This window comes from Micropterus dolomieu, linkage group LG23, assembly GCF_021292245.1.
Source record: "Micropterus dolomieu isolate WLL.071019.BEF.003 ecotype Adirondacks linkage group LG23, ASM2129224v1, whole genome shotgun sequence".
Taxonomy (NCBI): Eukaryota; Metazoa; Chordata; class Actinopteri; order Centrarchiformes; family Centrarchidae; genus Micropterus; species Micropterus dolomieu.
The window spans coordinates 4,266,926-4,284,144 of NC_060172.1; the positions used below are offsets into that span (position 1 = coordinate 4,266,926).

The 17,219-nt window shown below is 42.6% G+C and overlaps 1 protein-coding gene across 2 annotated transcripts in view; it reads right to left on the reverse strand.

Moving 5' to 3' along the window:
• The window catches only part of camk2a (calcium/calmodulin-dependent protein kinase II alpha), a 29,111-nt gene that overhangs the window by 9,146 nt on the left and 2,746 nt on the right, over positions 1-17,219 (reverse strand). For both annotated transcript variants that reach the window (XM_046040972.1, XM_046040973.1), the window contains exons 2-9: positions 16,279-16,373; positions 7,165-7,224; positions 4,587-4,641; positions 3,163-3,228; positions 2,924-2,996; positions 702-804; positions 352-435; positions 168-262 (exon numbers count right to left, since the gene is read on the reverse strand). In XM_046040972.1, the coding sequence (XP_045896928.1) occupies positions 168-262; positions 352-435; positions 702-804; positions 2,924-2,996; positions 3,163-3,228; positions 4,587-4,641; positions 7,165-7,224; positions 16,279-16,373 (631 nt within the window). The remainder of the gene's footprint in view (positions 1-167; positions 263-351; positions 436-701; positions 805-2,923; positions 2,997-3,162; positions 3,229-4,586; positions 4,642-7,164; positions 7,225-16,278; positions 16,374-17,219) is intronic.

Consider the following 17,219-nt stretch of genomic DNA (forward strand, 5'->3'; position numbering starts at 1 on the left):
GAGGAGGAAGAGTGGGGGGCAGGAGGAGGAGGAGGAGGAGGAGTGGGGGGCAGGAGGAGGAGGAGGAGTGGGGGGCAGGAGGAGGAGGAAGAGTGGGGGGGAGAAAAGAGGAGTTAAGGAGAGAAGCAAAGAGTCATGTGACTGAGGTGAGGGGTCATGTGACCTACATCATAAGCTCCAGCTTTGATTTGCTGGTAGAGACGATGCTGATCTTCATCCCAGAACGGAGGATAACCGACCAATAGGATGTAGAGAATCACACCTGAGAGAGAGAGACACACCTGAGAGAGCGAGGACACAAGGAAAGGAAACAAGGGAAGGAAACAAGGAGACAGTAGAGAGGAATCTGACCACAGGCCCAGAGGTCGACGGCCTTCCCGTACGGGTCCTTCCTCAGAACCTCTGGAGACAGGTAGCCAGGGGTCCCCGCAAAGCCTGTAAACACACACACACACACACACAGAAATGTGATTAAAGCACATAAAAGATTAAATAAAGTTTATTATAACAAAAAAACACCAAAGTCAAATTAAATAAAGTAAAATCAAAATATGTCAAATGTACAAAAACATGAAGCAAATGTGAACAACTAAAGTTAAATGAAAGATTCGGAGGGTAAAAGTACAGCTACAGACTGTAGAATCACTGTAGTACTGAGTACTAATACTGCAGTACTACTACAGTATTAGTATCTGCCTCACCAAACCAGGCCTGCTGGTCTCCCTCCACCTCGATGGCGAGGCCGAAGTCGGCCAGTTTCACCGCCGCTCCTTTAGACTTCGAGGCCAGCAGTAGGTTCTCTGGCTGCAGACACAGGACAGATGCTACCATGCTAACGCTGCCCATTGCTTTACAGGAGAGATGCTAACATGCTAACACTGATGCTAACATGCTAAAGCTGCCCATTGCTTTACAGGAGAAATGCTAACATGCTAACACTGATGCTAACATGCTAATGCTGCCCAATGCTTTACAGGAGAGATGCTAACATGCTAACACTGATGCTAACATGCTGACGCTGCCCATTGCTTTACAGGAGAGATGCTAACATGCTAACGCTGCCCATAGCTTTACAGGAGAGATGCTGACATGCTAACACTGATGCTACCATGCTAACACTGCCCATTGCTTTACAGGAGAGATGCTAACATGCTAACACTGATGCTACCATGCTAACACTGCCCATTGCTTTACAGAAGAGATGCTAACATGCTAACACTGATGCTAACATGCTAATGTTGCCTGTCACTTTACAGGAGAGATGCTAACATGCTAACGCTGCCTGGCGCTTTACAGGAGAGATGCTAACATGCTAACGCTGCCTGTCACTTTACAGGAGAGATGCTAACATGCTAACGCTGCCTGTCACTTTACAGGAGAGATGCTAACATGCTAACGCTGCCTGTCACTTTACAGGAGAGATGCTAACATGCTAACGCTGCCTGTCACTTTACAGGAGAGATGCTAACATGCTAACACTACCTGGCGCTTTACAGGAGAGATGCTAACATGCTAACGCTGCCTGTCACTTTACAGGAGAGATGCTAACATGCTAATGCTGCCTGTCACTTTACAGGAGAGATGCTAACATCCTCCCCCCAGTCAGAGGACATGAAGCTGAAGGGACCAGGGTCTAAATTTTGTTCTAGGGTCTTTATTTTACCCCCCAAAAAGTAGTAGTAGTTTTCCCAAAGGACTGGTATTTTGGGGGGGGGGGGGGCTTGCCTTGCAGTGGACTGCTCTTCTGTTGTTTGCAAACCAATAAATCACAACCAGCAGTCAGAGAGCCGCACGAGTCTCGCCGACGTCGCCTGAGATCGAACGTCGCCATTAAATGTGTTGCTGGGAAACAGCAGCCGGCGTGCAGCGGTGTGTTTACAGCGAACAGCTGATGGAGTGAAGCTAAATACTGGGTCCTGAGTGGTTGTTTGAAGTGTTCATCAGTCAGGAGGTTTTAATAAAGCACGTTAAACGACGCTCAGGCGACACAGACGTGACGCTGCAGCTGACCTGCTGCTCCTGTCGGCTGGAAATGTTTTAATAACCTTCCAAACTGTCGCCATTTTATTTTTGTGTTTCTTTCTCTGAGCTGGAGTTATTTTAAGAACTTGATGCTTTTATCCAGTTTGTTATTAAATCTGTAACAAACTTTATCGTGCGTCTCTTCATTTTACTTTCACAAAAAGCTGCTTTAATGATCAAACACAGCCTGTAGTTTTTCTTTATATTCAGTCAAATCCGATGTTCATTTATAAATGTTGCTCATGGATCGTGGTTACAAGTAATGATGCCTGTGCATCGCTGTGTACGGCGTGCAGGCCTACAGTCTACGCCAGCTGGTTAATCTGCCTGAACTTCGCAGGTCTTTAGACCGCGGTGGAAACACACAACAGAGGCCTGAAGGAACCTTTTAGTTCCTCGGAAATAGACCTGGGGACTGAAAAGTCCCGGGTACTTTTGGTGGAACCGCGGCTGTAGAGACAAAGCTCGCATGTGCAGCTCCAAACGAAGATCTTATTAACTGAACCGTTTCACAACCTTAACAGCTAGTTTTATTTTGAAAGTGTAACCAGACGTTGCATATTTGTTCTTGCCAACTTGACTTTGTCGCCTGATGCCTCTCTGCTGCACTGGCTCACATGTTCCCTCATCACCATGAACACTGTAGTGTGTTCTGACTCCTGCTTCCCCAAACACTCACTACAGGACCACACGTGGATCCATCCGCCGCTGAAAGTAGTCCCTCCTGTTTGTCTGATAGAAACTACAGCAGGCAGCTGAACCTTTTTAAACATGCAAACATTTATCTGAGTTTTTAAAGATTTAGTCTTCAGGAGGACCCAGTGTGCTCGCAGCTGGCAGCCACAGACAGGAAGTCACATAAAGAAAATTGTTGATTTGAGTTTGCACATGAGAGTTATACCTTCAGGTCCCGGTGGACCACGCCCATCTGGTGACAGTGCAGCACCGCCTCCAGGATCTGCTGGATGCAGTGACTGTTGACAGAGAGGTCAGAGGTCAGGGGTCAGGGGTCATGTGTCTCTGATGTGATGAAGTGCTGAGCGGTGGATTTAATTAAGAAGAACAGAAGCTCAGCTCTGCTAGAAGAACCAGAAAAGAGGACTGTGGCGATGAGCAGATGGATTTATTGATGTTTCCTACCTGGCGTCAGCTTCGCTGTAATATTCTCTGGCTACAATATCTTCAAATAGCTCTCCCCCTGTGACCCTGAGAGAGGAAACATAATGAACAAACACATCAACTCTGTGAAGATCGCAGTGGAACGTGACAATAAGAAATAACAGCATGTAACATAATATTACAACATAAAATGAAATAATACAACATAACAAAGCAATATGACATCTCAATGTGATGAAGAGCAGTAGAAAATAAATAACAGGCTGATAAAACCATGTGATGTACTGCGACTTTAAATGGAACCACAAAACAACATGTGACACGTGTTGTTCAAAATAAATTATTCCAGCTATGACATCACCTTGACAAAGTGTAATAGAGAGCCTAAGTCCCGCCCCTTCCGGTGGACCACCATGGGACCTAATTTCGGAAAAATATTGTACGGTAGTCAACGTCAAGAGACAACTAATATTTTGATCCCGTTTGAATTGAGCCCTGAATGACACACATGATGTTTGTCAATTTAAAAGATACATTTAGTCAAGAAAGTCACAGTTTGATGTAAAACTGTTCAGGTAACAGACAGAAAGCTAACGTGACTGAAGCTAACGTTACTGAAGCTAATGTTACTGAAGCTAATGTTACTGAAGCTAACGTTACTAAAGTTAACGTAACTGAAGCTAACGTTACTGAAGCTAACGTTACTGAAGTTAACGTAACTGAAGCTAACGTTACTGAAGCTAACGTTACTGAAGTTAACATGACTGAAGCTAACGTTACTGAAGCTAACGTTACTGAAGCTAACGTTACTGAAGCTAACGTTACTGAAGCTAACGTTACTGAAGCTAACATTACTGAAGCTAACGTTAGTGAAGCTAACGTTACTGAAGCTAACATTACTGAAGCTAATGTTACTGAAGCTAACGTTACTGAAGCTAACTTCTAACAGGATAAAAAGATAAGTTGACATTTTTTCCGAAATATGGTCCCATTGGCCTGGAAACGAAAGCGAATGACTCTCTATAAAACAGTACTTAACCAAAAGCAACAACAAACAGGATGTGACATCACAGATATGTAGCATACAGCATATCTCTGTGCATTCAAGTGGTGTCGGAATAATTGGAAATTTCAACAACAGAAAGTTTGATAAACGTTTGATGCACGAGTAGAAACGTGGCTGATGGTTAGAAACGTTGATTAATCACGTACTGCATGTACGTATTTGCTAAAGTGTAATTTGTAATGTGGTATTAGGTTATAACGGTTAGTTTGCTGTCCGTGTGGAGGGACAGAGTTTAAGTATTTCTTAGCAGGTAATGCACTGGTACAGTAACAACAACAGTCCAACACATCTTTGTTGTGACGTCCATGTTGTTTCCACTTCAGAAGAATTAGGGACATGCAGCAGGTGAACGCACCGATGAAAACAGAAGAGAACTCACAGGTCAAAGATGAGGTAATGGTGCAACTCCTCTGAAATGCTGTCATGTAGTCGAACTGGAAGGAAGAAGGAGAGAAAAGTTTGTTGAGCAGGTGTTCGACTGTAAAGGGCCGACTGCTGGCTAGCCGCTTAGCAAAGATGCTAGGAGCTAGGCTAGCAGTTTCCCCCTGCTTTCAGTCTTTGTGCTAAGCTAGGCTAAACTTGTCCTCCAGCCATCCGACACAGAGAAGAACAGAATGGTTTTACTTCATCAGAGCTGTGTGTTGTACTTTAATACTACACACAGTACTCTGTAGTTCAGATGTCACCCGTTCATAAGTTACTAGCAACCATTTACAATTTAGTAGTCACTATACACATTAGTGACTAATTTTAAGTTTCTATTAACTATTTAATCAGTAAGATACTTGTAATATATATACAGTTACTAGTAAAACTAATGAACAGGTGATACCTGAACTGCCGAGCTACACAGATGTAAACTGTTAAAGTAAAACTGGAATAGTTACTAGTAACTAATGAACAGATAATACTAACTAATAAATAAGTAGTAGCATCTTTTAAATAGTTACTAGTTTTAAGGATTAAATATCAAACACATCATCTTTACGTCACAGACACAAGGTAGAAACACAGAAGTGAGTCTTTGTTTTTTATTTTACTTCATAAGTTATTCAAGTTGTTTTTTCAGTTGATACTTGACTGGTCACAGTACTTCTACATGAGTACTTGTTTTCTGGCTGTTAACAAGTACTTTTGCCTTCAGTTCATTTTGCTGTTTCTGCTTTTGTACTTTTTTACTGAATTATCTGTTTGTTTGCGCATTAAAAACTACATTTATTACAGAAGATATGACTTGTGCACAAAGTCGCTCACAAACAGACTTTTACCTGCAAATATATATATATATATATATATATATATATATAATATACAAGAATTTACTGTAACGCTGCAGAATTATACTGAATACAAATAATACGGGACAGAAAGATTAATCGACATGTCTGTAAACTATAGATATCTATACATTTTTATATATATGATTATATTCTGGGGACAAGAGGAAACGCGAGGACAGTAACAATATGGATCCAGTTCATTTAGTCCTGAAAACCACATGAAGCAGCAAAACGCAGCTAATTAATACTGATTATTGATTAATACTGATTACATTTAATGATTGATGCAGAGCGGCAGTGAGACACTAGACACAGATCAAATAAAACGATCACCATGTTGATCTGGCTCAACACTTCAGGGTTATTTTATTAAGACGTGGACGGTTTCTGCTCTGAATGCAGAAGCTCTGCTGCTCGCTGCATAGATTGTATAATGTGATATATAACAAGAGGAAGGAGAAGCTGCTGCCCACACACACACACACACACTCGTACCTGTGTGAAAGCACTCAGAAAGAAATAATCAGGTTTTTCTCTTGAAACACTCCCACACAGCCCAGCAGCGGGATTTCATCTGAGTGTGTGTGTGTAGGAGGAACGAGGGTTTTGATGCCTTCACCTAAGGACACTGTTGCCTAGAAACACACACACAGCGTTACGTAACGCTCCTCGGGATCTGCGGCGCCGGCCTACACAGAGCTCTGATTGGAGGCCCGGTTCGGCTGCAGCCCTCTGATTGGCTGGCTGGCTCCACGTGAGGTTCATGTTTGAACATCTGTCCGACTCCGTTTGTTTCCACTTCATCAAAGTTTATTTTTTTGGTAACTGGGATCCGTCTGTCTGATTCCAGCCTTCACGTAGGGCTTTAATTGTGAAGGAGCCACAGGAAGTGTAATTTAACTGGATTCGTTAGCTTCTAAAGGGGTGGGGCCACATCTACTCAGAAAGAAGTATTTCTAAGAGTACTATAGTATGTCTGTGGCAGGTGTCGGTGACACGTTTGACTGGAGGAAAAGTTACTGTGAATAAAAGTTTGCTGCACTTCCGAGGATGAAGGGTATTGTTATTGTCCCCAAGGGGCCAATTGTGGTTCACTCAGCAGTCATCACCCAAACATCAAACAAGCGATGTACAAATACGTCTGTTTGTCCTGCATGATGGCGGCCGAGGAAGCGACTCGTTAAACAGAGGAAGGCTCCCATCAGCCAGGACAGAGCGGATATAAATAACAAACATTATTATTAATATCATCATATTTGAAGCTAATTAGAAGCTGAGAGGCTGATAAATGAAGTGCTGATAATATTTCTGTAATGTTTATTATACATAGAGTATTTTTACTGTGCATTAATAGTACTTTTACTTCAGCAGTAGTAGTAGTGTGCATTCCTTGCTGCTCTGTGATCAGAGATCAGAGAGGAGGAGGAAGGAAAACCTCTCTGCTCTCAGTCGTCTCCCTGGAGATAACTGCTCCTCATCAATTAGTAACCACACTCTGGTTGCCGTTAGTAACGCCAACCGCACCATAATTAATCATCATCCTCATCCTCATCACCACCACCATCACCATCATCATCATCTAGAATGAGTAGTGGTAGTAATAACTGCAGCGTTAGTAGTAACCTCAGTACTAATAGTAGTATCTGCAGTACCTGTAGTACATGTAGTAGTACTCACCGATGTTTGGGTGCTTCAATAAACGACAGATTCGAGCTTCACGGTCCAACTTCTGATGATCTGAGAACAAACAAACACATTGATCAGAGTTATTGATCCGGTATTGATACAGACAGTCAGGGTAGAGGTTCTGATAATAACCAATCAGAGTCATGGCAGCCAGACGCCTTCAGACATGATGACAGAAAGAAGCTAACAAACAGCTAACATTAGCACATATGCTAAACTAGCATTAGCTTAAGGAGATGTTACACTAAGGTGACCAGATTTCTGAAACAAAAACCGGGGACGTTTTTGGTTTGGTGGTCAGTGTGTCATTAAAAAATATGTCATCATGAAATAAAAAAGTTTTATAATCTGTCAGATATAACTCTTCTGAATTAAATGATGTCATGTTGAGGCAGAAACGACCTTTTAGTCAATAAGTAGAAGCTGCAATCACTTTCTGGTAAGTGGAATAATGCATTTTATGTGTGTTTGGCCATTTAGAGGTATTTCAACAGGTAAAAAGGACCGGATTGGTTGGTACACAGCAAGTTAAATAATGTAGAGTCATAAGGATAATTGCAAAAGAGATCTTGTCTATATTTTATTTATAACTCAGCAGTAAGTCATGTTAATTATAGGCTACAGTCTGTTTTCCAAATATGAACAAGGATATTAGACATATAGGCCTATCAAACACATCATCCATCAGCAGCAACAGGCTACAATTATTGTCTATAATCACATAAATGTCATGCTTGGTTATGATAAACACTTATTTGGCCACAATTGTGATTATTCTGTTAAAAGAAACGTTAAAAGTAGGCCTATCACAAAGACATATCTTTGCTTTTACCACGGAGATAAAGTGTAAAGTTTATTTGAAAGTTATGTCTCTGTTTGATCCAGATAAAAGCAGCTGCAGACGTAGAGAGACTGAGTGATACAGCTTTAACATGCTGCGCACGCTTCCGCGGACGGTAATCAGTTTTCAGCACAACACCTGTACGCTCTGCTGACCAGTCTTTCTGGCACGTAAAATCTGATTTCAGGTCTGTTAACACCTTATACAGTCTATGAATAACACACTGTTAAAAACAGGGACATTTCCGGGGATAGCTCCAGATGGGGTCAGACCCTATGTTACACTTCCTGTGTGTACTAGGCAGTATGCAGTACATACCAACTGAGTATGTAGTGGGCAGTGTGCAGTACATACTGAGTATGTAGTTGGCAGAGTGTAGTACATACTGAGTATGTAGTGGGCAGTGTGTAGTACATACTGAGTATGTAGTTGGCAGAGTGTAGTACATACTGAGTATGTAGTTGGCAGAGTGTAGTACATACTGAGTATGTAGTTGGCAGAGTGCATTGCATACTGAGAATGCAGTAGCAGTACATTAGTATGTGATTTGCAGCCCAGGTGTGTGATGAATCTGCCTTCAGTGAGGAGATTTTCAAAGTGAATAATTCCAACAGTATCATCTGCAGGACAGATACAGCCGGGTTTGTTTTCTGACTGTTCACAAGAGAGAAGGTCTGATTTAATAAGAAGGTTGATTTCTTCGTCTGAGTCTCGGATCAATAAACTTAGTGAGCAGCAGCCAGTGGTTAAAGGTTTCTTCTTTGCCCTGGCCTCTCAGGCTACATACAGGCTGAAACCCTGCAGACACGACTCAGGGCTGAAGAAAGGCACCTGCCAACTAACGCTTTAAAAAAAAAAAAAGTGTTTAATCTATACTTTGTATTTACAGTTAAATCAACGACAGACAGCCTTCACTGAGCAGCTCACATCCTCATCTTGTAAAATTTCCCTCTAACACACGGAAACTCCAAGCCGAAGGTTAACATTTACACACTCTGGAGACGTGTTGGAAAAGCTCAGGTTTTAAAGGAGATTATGTTGTTTGGACAGAAGAAAAGAAAAAATTACACCTTTTAAAACTTAATCGACTTCATGTGGACGTAGAGGAGAGCTTTAGTGACCCATGCAGCCATCAGTAACAACAATGAATAAAAAATGTCAATATATACAATATATTGTATATGCAGAAGAGATGAAGACATCAGACAGAAGAGATGAAGATATTAGACAGAAGAGATGAAGACATCAGACAGAAGAGATGAAGACAGATAGAAGAGATGAAGACATCAGACAGAAGAGATAAAGACATCAGACAGAAGAGATGAAGACAGATAGAAGAGATGAAGACATCAGACAGAAGAGATGAAGATATCAGACAGAAGAGATGAAGATATCAGTCAGTAAAGATGAAGACAGACAGACAGATAGACAGACAGAAGAGATGAAGAAAGTCATAAGAAATAAAGACATCAGTTTGAAGAGATGAGGACAGACAGACAGAAAAGATGAAAACAGTCAGACGAGATGAAGAAAGACAGAAGAGATAAAGACATCGTACAGAAGAGATGAAGACGTCAGAAAAGATGAAGATGGACAGACAGAAGAGATAAGAAAGACAGAAGAGATGAAGATATCAGTCAGAAGAAATGAAGACAGAAAAGATAAAGACATCAGAAGAGATTAGGACATCAGACAGAAGAGATGAAGACAGACAGAAGAGATGAAGACATCAGTCAGAAGAGATGAAGACATCAGTCAGACGAGACGAAGATATCAGTCAGAAGACATGAAGACAGATAGAAGAGATGAAGACAGATAGAAGAGATGAAGACATCAGTCAGTAAAGATGAAGACATCAGACAGAAGAGACGAAGATATCAGTCAGTAAAGATGAAGACAGACAGACAAAAGAGATGAAGAAAGTCATTAGAAATAAAGACATCAGTTTGAAGAGATGAGGACAGACAGACAGAAAAGATGAAAACAGTCAGACGAGATGAAGAAAGACAGAAGAGATAAAGACATCGTACAGAAGAGATGAAGACGTCAGAAAAGATGAAGATGGACAGACAGAAGAGATAAGAAAGACAGAAGAGATGAAGATATCAGTCAGAAGAAATGAAGACAGAAAAGATAAAGACATCAGAAGAGATTAGGACATCAGACAGAAGAGATGAAGACAGACAGAAGAGATGAAGACATCAGTCAGAAGAGATGAAGACATCAGTCAGACGAGACGAAGATATCAGTCAGAAGACATGAAGACAGATAGAAGAGATGAAGACAGATAGAAGAGATGAAGACATCAGTCAGTAAAGATGAAGACATCAGACAGAAGAGACGAAGATATCAGTCAGTAAAGATGAAGACAGACAGACAAAAGAGATGAAGAAAGTCATTAGAAATAAAGACATCAGTTTGAAGAGATGAGGACAGACAGACAGAAAAGATGAAAACAGTCAGACGAGATGAAGAAAGACAGAAGAGATAAAGACATCGTACAGAAGAGATGAAGACGTCAGAAAAGATGAAGATGGACAGACAGAAGAGATAAGAAAGACAGAAGAGATGAAGATATCAGTCAGAAGAAATGAAGACAGAAAAGATAAAGACATCAGAAGAGATTAGGACATCAGACAGAAGAGATGAAGACAGACAGAAGAGATGAAGACATCAGTCAGAAGAGATGAGGACATCAGTCAGACGAGACGAAGATATCAGTCAGAAGACATGAAGACAGATAGAAGAGATGAAGACAGATAGAAGAGATGAAGACATCAGACAGAAGAGATAAAGACAGACAGAAGAGATGAAGACATCAGTCAGTAAAGATGAAGACATCAGACAGAAGAGACGAAGATATCAGTCAGAAGACATGAAGATAGATAGTAGAGATGAAGACAGATAGAAGAGATGAAGACATCAGACAGAAGAGATAAAGACATCAGACAGAAGAGATGAAGATATCAGTCAGAAGAGATGAAGACAGATAGTAGAGATGAAGACAGATAGTAGAGATGAAGACAGATAGAAGAGATGAAGACATCGAACAGAAGAGATAAAGACAGACAGAAGAGATGTGGACATCAGTCAGAAGAGATGAAGACAGATAGTAGAGATGAAGACAGATAGTAGAGATGAAGACAGATAGAAGAGATGAAGACATCGAACAGAAGAGATAAGGACATCAGTCAGAAGAGATAAAGACAGACAGAAGAGATGTGGACATCAGTCAGAAAAGATGAAGACAGATAGAAGAGATGACAACATCAGACAGAAGAGAGGAAGACATCGGTCAGAAGAGATGATGACAGATAGAAAAGATAAAGACATCAGACAGAAAAGATGAAGACAGAAAAGATAAAAACATCAGACAGAAGAGATAAAGACATCAGAAGAGGTGAAGAGATCAGACAGACAAGATGAAGATATCGGTCAGAAGAGATGAAGACAGATAGAAGAGATGAAGACATCAATCAAAACAGATAAAAAAGCATCAGAAAAGATGAAGACGTCAGAAGAGATGAAGACGGACAGAAGAGATCGAGACATCGAACAGAAGAGATGAAGACGTCAGAAAAGATGAAGACATCAGACAGAAGAGATGAAGATATCGGTCAGAAGAGATGAAGACAGATAGAAGAGATGAAGACATCAATCAAAACAGATAAAAAGACATCACAAAAGATGAAGACGTCAGAAGAGATGAAGACGGACAGAAAAGATAAAGACATCAGTCAGAAGAGATGAAGACAGACAGAAGAGATGAAGACATCAGACAGAAGAGATAAAACCATCAGTCAGAAAAGATGAAGACAGACACACAGAAGAGATGAAGACAGACAAACAGAAGAGATGAAGACAGACACACAGAAGAGATGAATATATCAGACAGAAAAGATGAAGACAGACACACAGAAGAGATGAAGAGACATCAGACAGAGCAGAGAGCTCTTCTGTAGAACAGGAAGGAGAAGTCTGTTTCAGTCTCTATTTTCTGTGGCCAGCTGCTGTTGTTCTTCATTATGTTCTGACTCTAAACCACAACCATCCAAAACCACAAAACCCCTCTGAACTCAGCTCAGTTCAGCCTCTCTGTTCATCTCCAACAGTGCTGCAGTGACTGATCCGAGACCAGCCGTTGCTCAGTTTCAGCTGATTGGACAGCTGAGACTCGGCGAGGTGACGAGTGACCGGCAGCCAAAAGAGAATCTGCCGAGGAAGGTTTCCAACCGAGCAGCAGCTCTGAAGCTCAACACAAACACATTTCAGACATCAGAGCTGAAAACAGATCTGAGCAGCGAAATATCACCGTGTGAACGTCGCAGGAATGAGACGAGTCAAAGAGCTGCTGCAGAGACGTTCTGCTGCAGGTCGGGGAAACTCCTCTTCCCCAGGAAATCAAACATACATCACACATGTCTGTTTCAGACATCTCTGTGGGGACATCTCACTGACATCCCTCACCTTAACCGTCGCAGCTACATGCCAAACCTTAACCCTCACCTTAACATAGTCTCCACCCTCACAAAGCAGTCTCCACCCGCTCAGGTTCAAGTCCCCACTGAGATATAAGAACATGAAACACACACTGTGCCACAAAGCAAACACAGACGGAGGCAGGCTGCTGGTTTAAAGAACATTTGATGGCTTCAGCTCCAGATTTCCAATAAGACAAACTGGTCAGATGGCGTTTGACTCACAGAAAGTCGGTCACCATCAGTGATACTGGACACTACCAGCAGAGGTGGATGAAGTATTTTATCATATACTTTAGTACCAATAACAACTTCTAAAATCCCTCCATTACAAGTGAAAGTACTGCATCACTTAGTAAGTAAGTAAAGTCCAAAAAGTACTAATATTATTAAGAATGTAAGAATAGTTAAAACAGAATAATGACCACTGCAGCCTGTAGGGGGCGCTTTACTCTGACAGTCTGGTTGAAATATGAGCAGACTTCCTGTTACAGACCAGGATGATGTCATGAAATCAGCCGTTTCAGTTCCTCACGTTCATACTGATAAAAGCTAAGATCTATCATTTCCATTGTGAGACCAAAACAACATCGTTAAACTTGAATTAAAACTCAAACATGAGCAGAGCCGGAGGCTGCAGCGCTGCGGAGGGAATATTATGGGATGAGATGTGATTTGTGGCTCGTTAGAGCTGAAGATGTGGAGGAGGTGATTTGGACTTTATGAGGGTGTGAAGAAGAAGACGTAGTCCTGGTTCTGCTGTTGGTGTTTATTATTGAGCCAGCACACCCTCAGGCTATAATTATCACTATCATTATTATTATTATTATTATGGGATGTGTTTAGAGCTGAAACTTTAAATCAAATAACTGGTCGCACAGAAATTAATTAGCAACTATTTTGCTAACTGATCAATTAAAACCTGGTTTCAGATTTTCTCGTTTTCTTTATTGTAAAGGTTAAAATATGAATATTTTTGGCGCTTGAAGGCGTCAGTTTGGACGGACATATTAAAGACAAGTCAATCATGAGAACAATCAAGAGATTAATCAGTAATGAAAAGCGAACTGATACACAGGGCGTATTTAGTAATTCTTTAGAGCTCGATAGTGAAGGCTACAGAGTGAACTCAGAACGAGACTAAAAACAATCGCTCGTCCTCCCTCACGTTATAATCTGTGTTATTATTTATATTATAATGATGATGATGTAACAGTGTTGGTAACATGAGTTCCTGCAGTGGCGTTACACACTGATGTGTCAACTTTGCAAGGTGTTGCTAAGCAACCACAGGAAATCTCAAAACCAGAATAGAGATAAAAAAGATGGAGAGAGAGGGGGAGAGAGAGAGCATGCATCCTGCAGGTGCAGAGAAAAACACTAAATAATCTGTGCAGAGCAGAACTCGGCCCAAACCCTCTCTCCCTACAAAACCAGAAATGATCAATAAAGCAGTTAACCCCCAGACAGACCATCACAGAGCCCTGACACACCAGGACTCCCCTCAGCCAGCTGGTCCTGAGGCAGAAACAAACGTCCAACAGCCTCAGAACAGCAACACAAACTCAAGCAGACCAAACCACATTATCAACAAGCAAAAACAAAAATATCTTGAATACTGGAAAGAAACGACCAAAACATCTGGGTCTAAAAAGAGAATTCACACTGAGCACAATAAAATGTCCTAAACTAAGAAACAGGCGGACAACAGACAGACTGGGTGACCACAGCCTGGACATAGACAGAGCTGGCTACCAGGAGAGGAGAGACTCAGAGGACAGGTAGAGGCTCAGAGGACAGGTAGAACCTCAGAGGACAGGTAGATACTCTGAGGACAGGTAGAGACTCAGAGGACAGGTAGAACCTCAGAGGACAGGTAGATACTCTGAGGACAGGTAGAGACTCAGAGGACAGGTAGAGACAGAGCTGCACTTTCTACCCTAACATCCTAAATACTAAACCTTAGCAGAAACTCCCCGACTCCCCGGGAGAACATGGATCTGCTCAGAACACCAACCAAGAACAACCAGAGGAAACTCTGAAATGATGGCAGGTAATTTTACATTATTATTAGTTTTTTTTATATGAATTACTGTTCTTTGGAAAAATGCAGCTGCTCCTAAAAAAGCAAGATAAGCTAATGATAATGATAATCTTTCCATGTGACAACACTGAAGAAATGACCCTTTGCTCCAGTGTAAAGTAGAGAGTCTACAGCTTGTATAACAGTGTAAATCTGCTGTCCCCTCAAAATAACACATCACACAGCCGTTAATGTCTAAACCGCTGGCAACAAAAGTGAGGACACCCCTAAGTGAAAATGTCCAAATTGGACCCAAAGTGTCAATATTTTGTGTGGCCACCATTATTTTCCAGCGCTGCCTTAACCCTCTTGGGCCTGGAGTTCACCTGAGCTTCACAGGTTCACAGGACGACATCACGGAGCAGGTGGATGTTAGAGACCTTGGGCTCCTCCACCTTCCGTTTGAGGAGCCCCACAGATGCTCAGTAGGGTTCAGGTCTGGAGACATGCTCGGCCAGTCCGTCACCTTTACCCTCAGCTTCTTTAGCGAGGCAGCGGTCGTCTTGGAGGCGTGTTTGGGTATCATGTTGGAATACTGCCCTGCGGCCCAGTCTCTGAAGGGAGGGGATCCCGCTCTGCTTCAGTATGTCACAGTACATGTTGGCATTCATGGTTCCCTCAGTGAGCTGTAGCTCCCCAGTGCCGGCAGCACTCATGCAGCCCCAGACCAGGACACTCCCACCACCATGCTGGACTGTAGGCAGGACTCACTTGTCTTTGTCCTCCTCACCTGGTTGCCGCCACACACGCTTGACACCATCTGAACCAAATAAGTTTATCTTGGTCTCATCAGACCACAGGACCTGGTTCCAGTAGTCCATGTCTTTAGTCTGCTGCTCTTCAGCAAACTGTTTGCAGCTTTCTTGTGCATCATCTTCAGAAGAGGCTTCCTTCTGGGTCGACAGCCATGCAGACCAGTTTGATGCAGTGTGCGGCGTATGGTCTGAGCCCTGACAGGCCGACCCCCCCACCCCTTCAACCTCTGCAGCAATGCTGGCAGCACTCAGACGTCTGTTTCCCAAAGACAACCTCTGGATATGACGCTGAGCACGTGCACTCAGCTGCTTTGGTCGACCATGACGAGGCCTGTCCTAGTGAACCGCTGTGTGGTCTCGGCCGCCGTGCTACAGCTCAGTTTCAGGGTCTTGGAGGTCTTCTTACAGCCTCGGCTTATTGGGCCCAATTTGGACATTTTCACTTAGGGGTGTCCTCACTTTTGTTGCCAGCGGTTTAGACATTAATGGCTGTGTGATGTGTTATTTTGAGTGGACAGCAGATTTACACCGTTCTACAAGCTGCACGCTCACTACTTTACACTGGAGCAAAGGGTCATTTCTTCAGTGTTGAAACATGAAAAGATAGAATCAATATTTAGGTGTTTTAGGATCGATCAAAGGTGAGTACACACTGATATTTTATATCTCACTGTAATTTGTAAAGCAGGTGTTGCTTCACACGTCACCAACACACCTGAAACCAGCAGAATGATGTGTGACGTTAACATCTGATGTGATGTCGTTGCCTCAGCTTGTGAGAAGCAGCAGTGAGTAGCAGACCCCAGGTGGCCAAGTCCCACCTGCCAACAACGTGGGGATTCCTGCATGTGGTGTGTTTTCAGATCAGGTGGAAGGTCACCTGTTCTAAATGTGTTGTTACTGTCTGATGTGGCCCAGAGTGTCTGCAGGCCTCCTTCAGGTCCTCACCTCTGGCTGACAGTTTCTTGGTGTTGATGATCTTGGCGGCGTACTCCTGACCAGACAGCACCTTCACACAGCGACGCACCACAGAAAACGCTCCCCTGCAAACGCAACAGGAGGAACCAATCAGCTTGATTTACAAGAGAACACTTTGAACAGGAACCATGTCAGGAAATTACACGTTATCAGAGGACATCTGTCTGGGCTAAAGATGCTTTTCACATATTTATCACAGAACAGAAACTTTTGTTTTTTAGCAATGTCTACTTATTTTGTTAAAAAACAAATTATGTGATATTTTCATTTTTCGTTTGTGACAAAAGATGAAAGAAGAAATGTTGATTTGATTTGTTGCTAAACATTATGAAGCTTCGATTAGCTGCATGTTCTCTTAAAAGTTAACTTACACAAATATGCTACAAGTTAGCTGCCTCTACTACTGGTACTCATACTGGTGCTGCTGCCTCTACTACTGGTACTCCTACTGGTGCTGCTGCCTCTACTACTGGTGCTGCTGCCTCTACTACTGGTACTCCTACTGGTGCTGCTGCCTCTACTACTGGTGCTGCTGCCTCTACTACTGGTACTCCTACTGGTGCTGCTGCCTCTACTACTGGTGCTGCTGCCTCTACTACTGGTACTCATACTGGTGCTGCTGCCTCTACTACTGGTGCTGCTGCCTCTACTACTGGTACTCCTACTGGTGCTGCTGCCTCTACTACTGGTGCTGCTGCCTCTACTACTGGTACTCCTACTGGTGCTGCTGCCTCTACTACTGGTACTCATACTGGTGCTGCTGCCTCTACTACTGGTGCTGCTGCCTCTACTACTGGTACTCCTACTGGTGCTGCTGCCTCTACTACTGGTACTCATACTGGTGCTGCTGCCTCTACTACTGGTGCTGCTGCCTCTACTACTGGTACTCCTACTGGTGCTGCTGCCTCTAC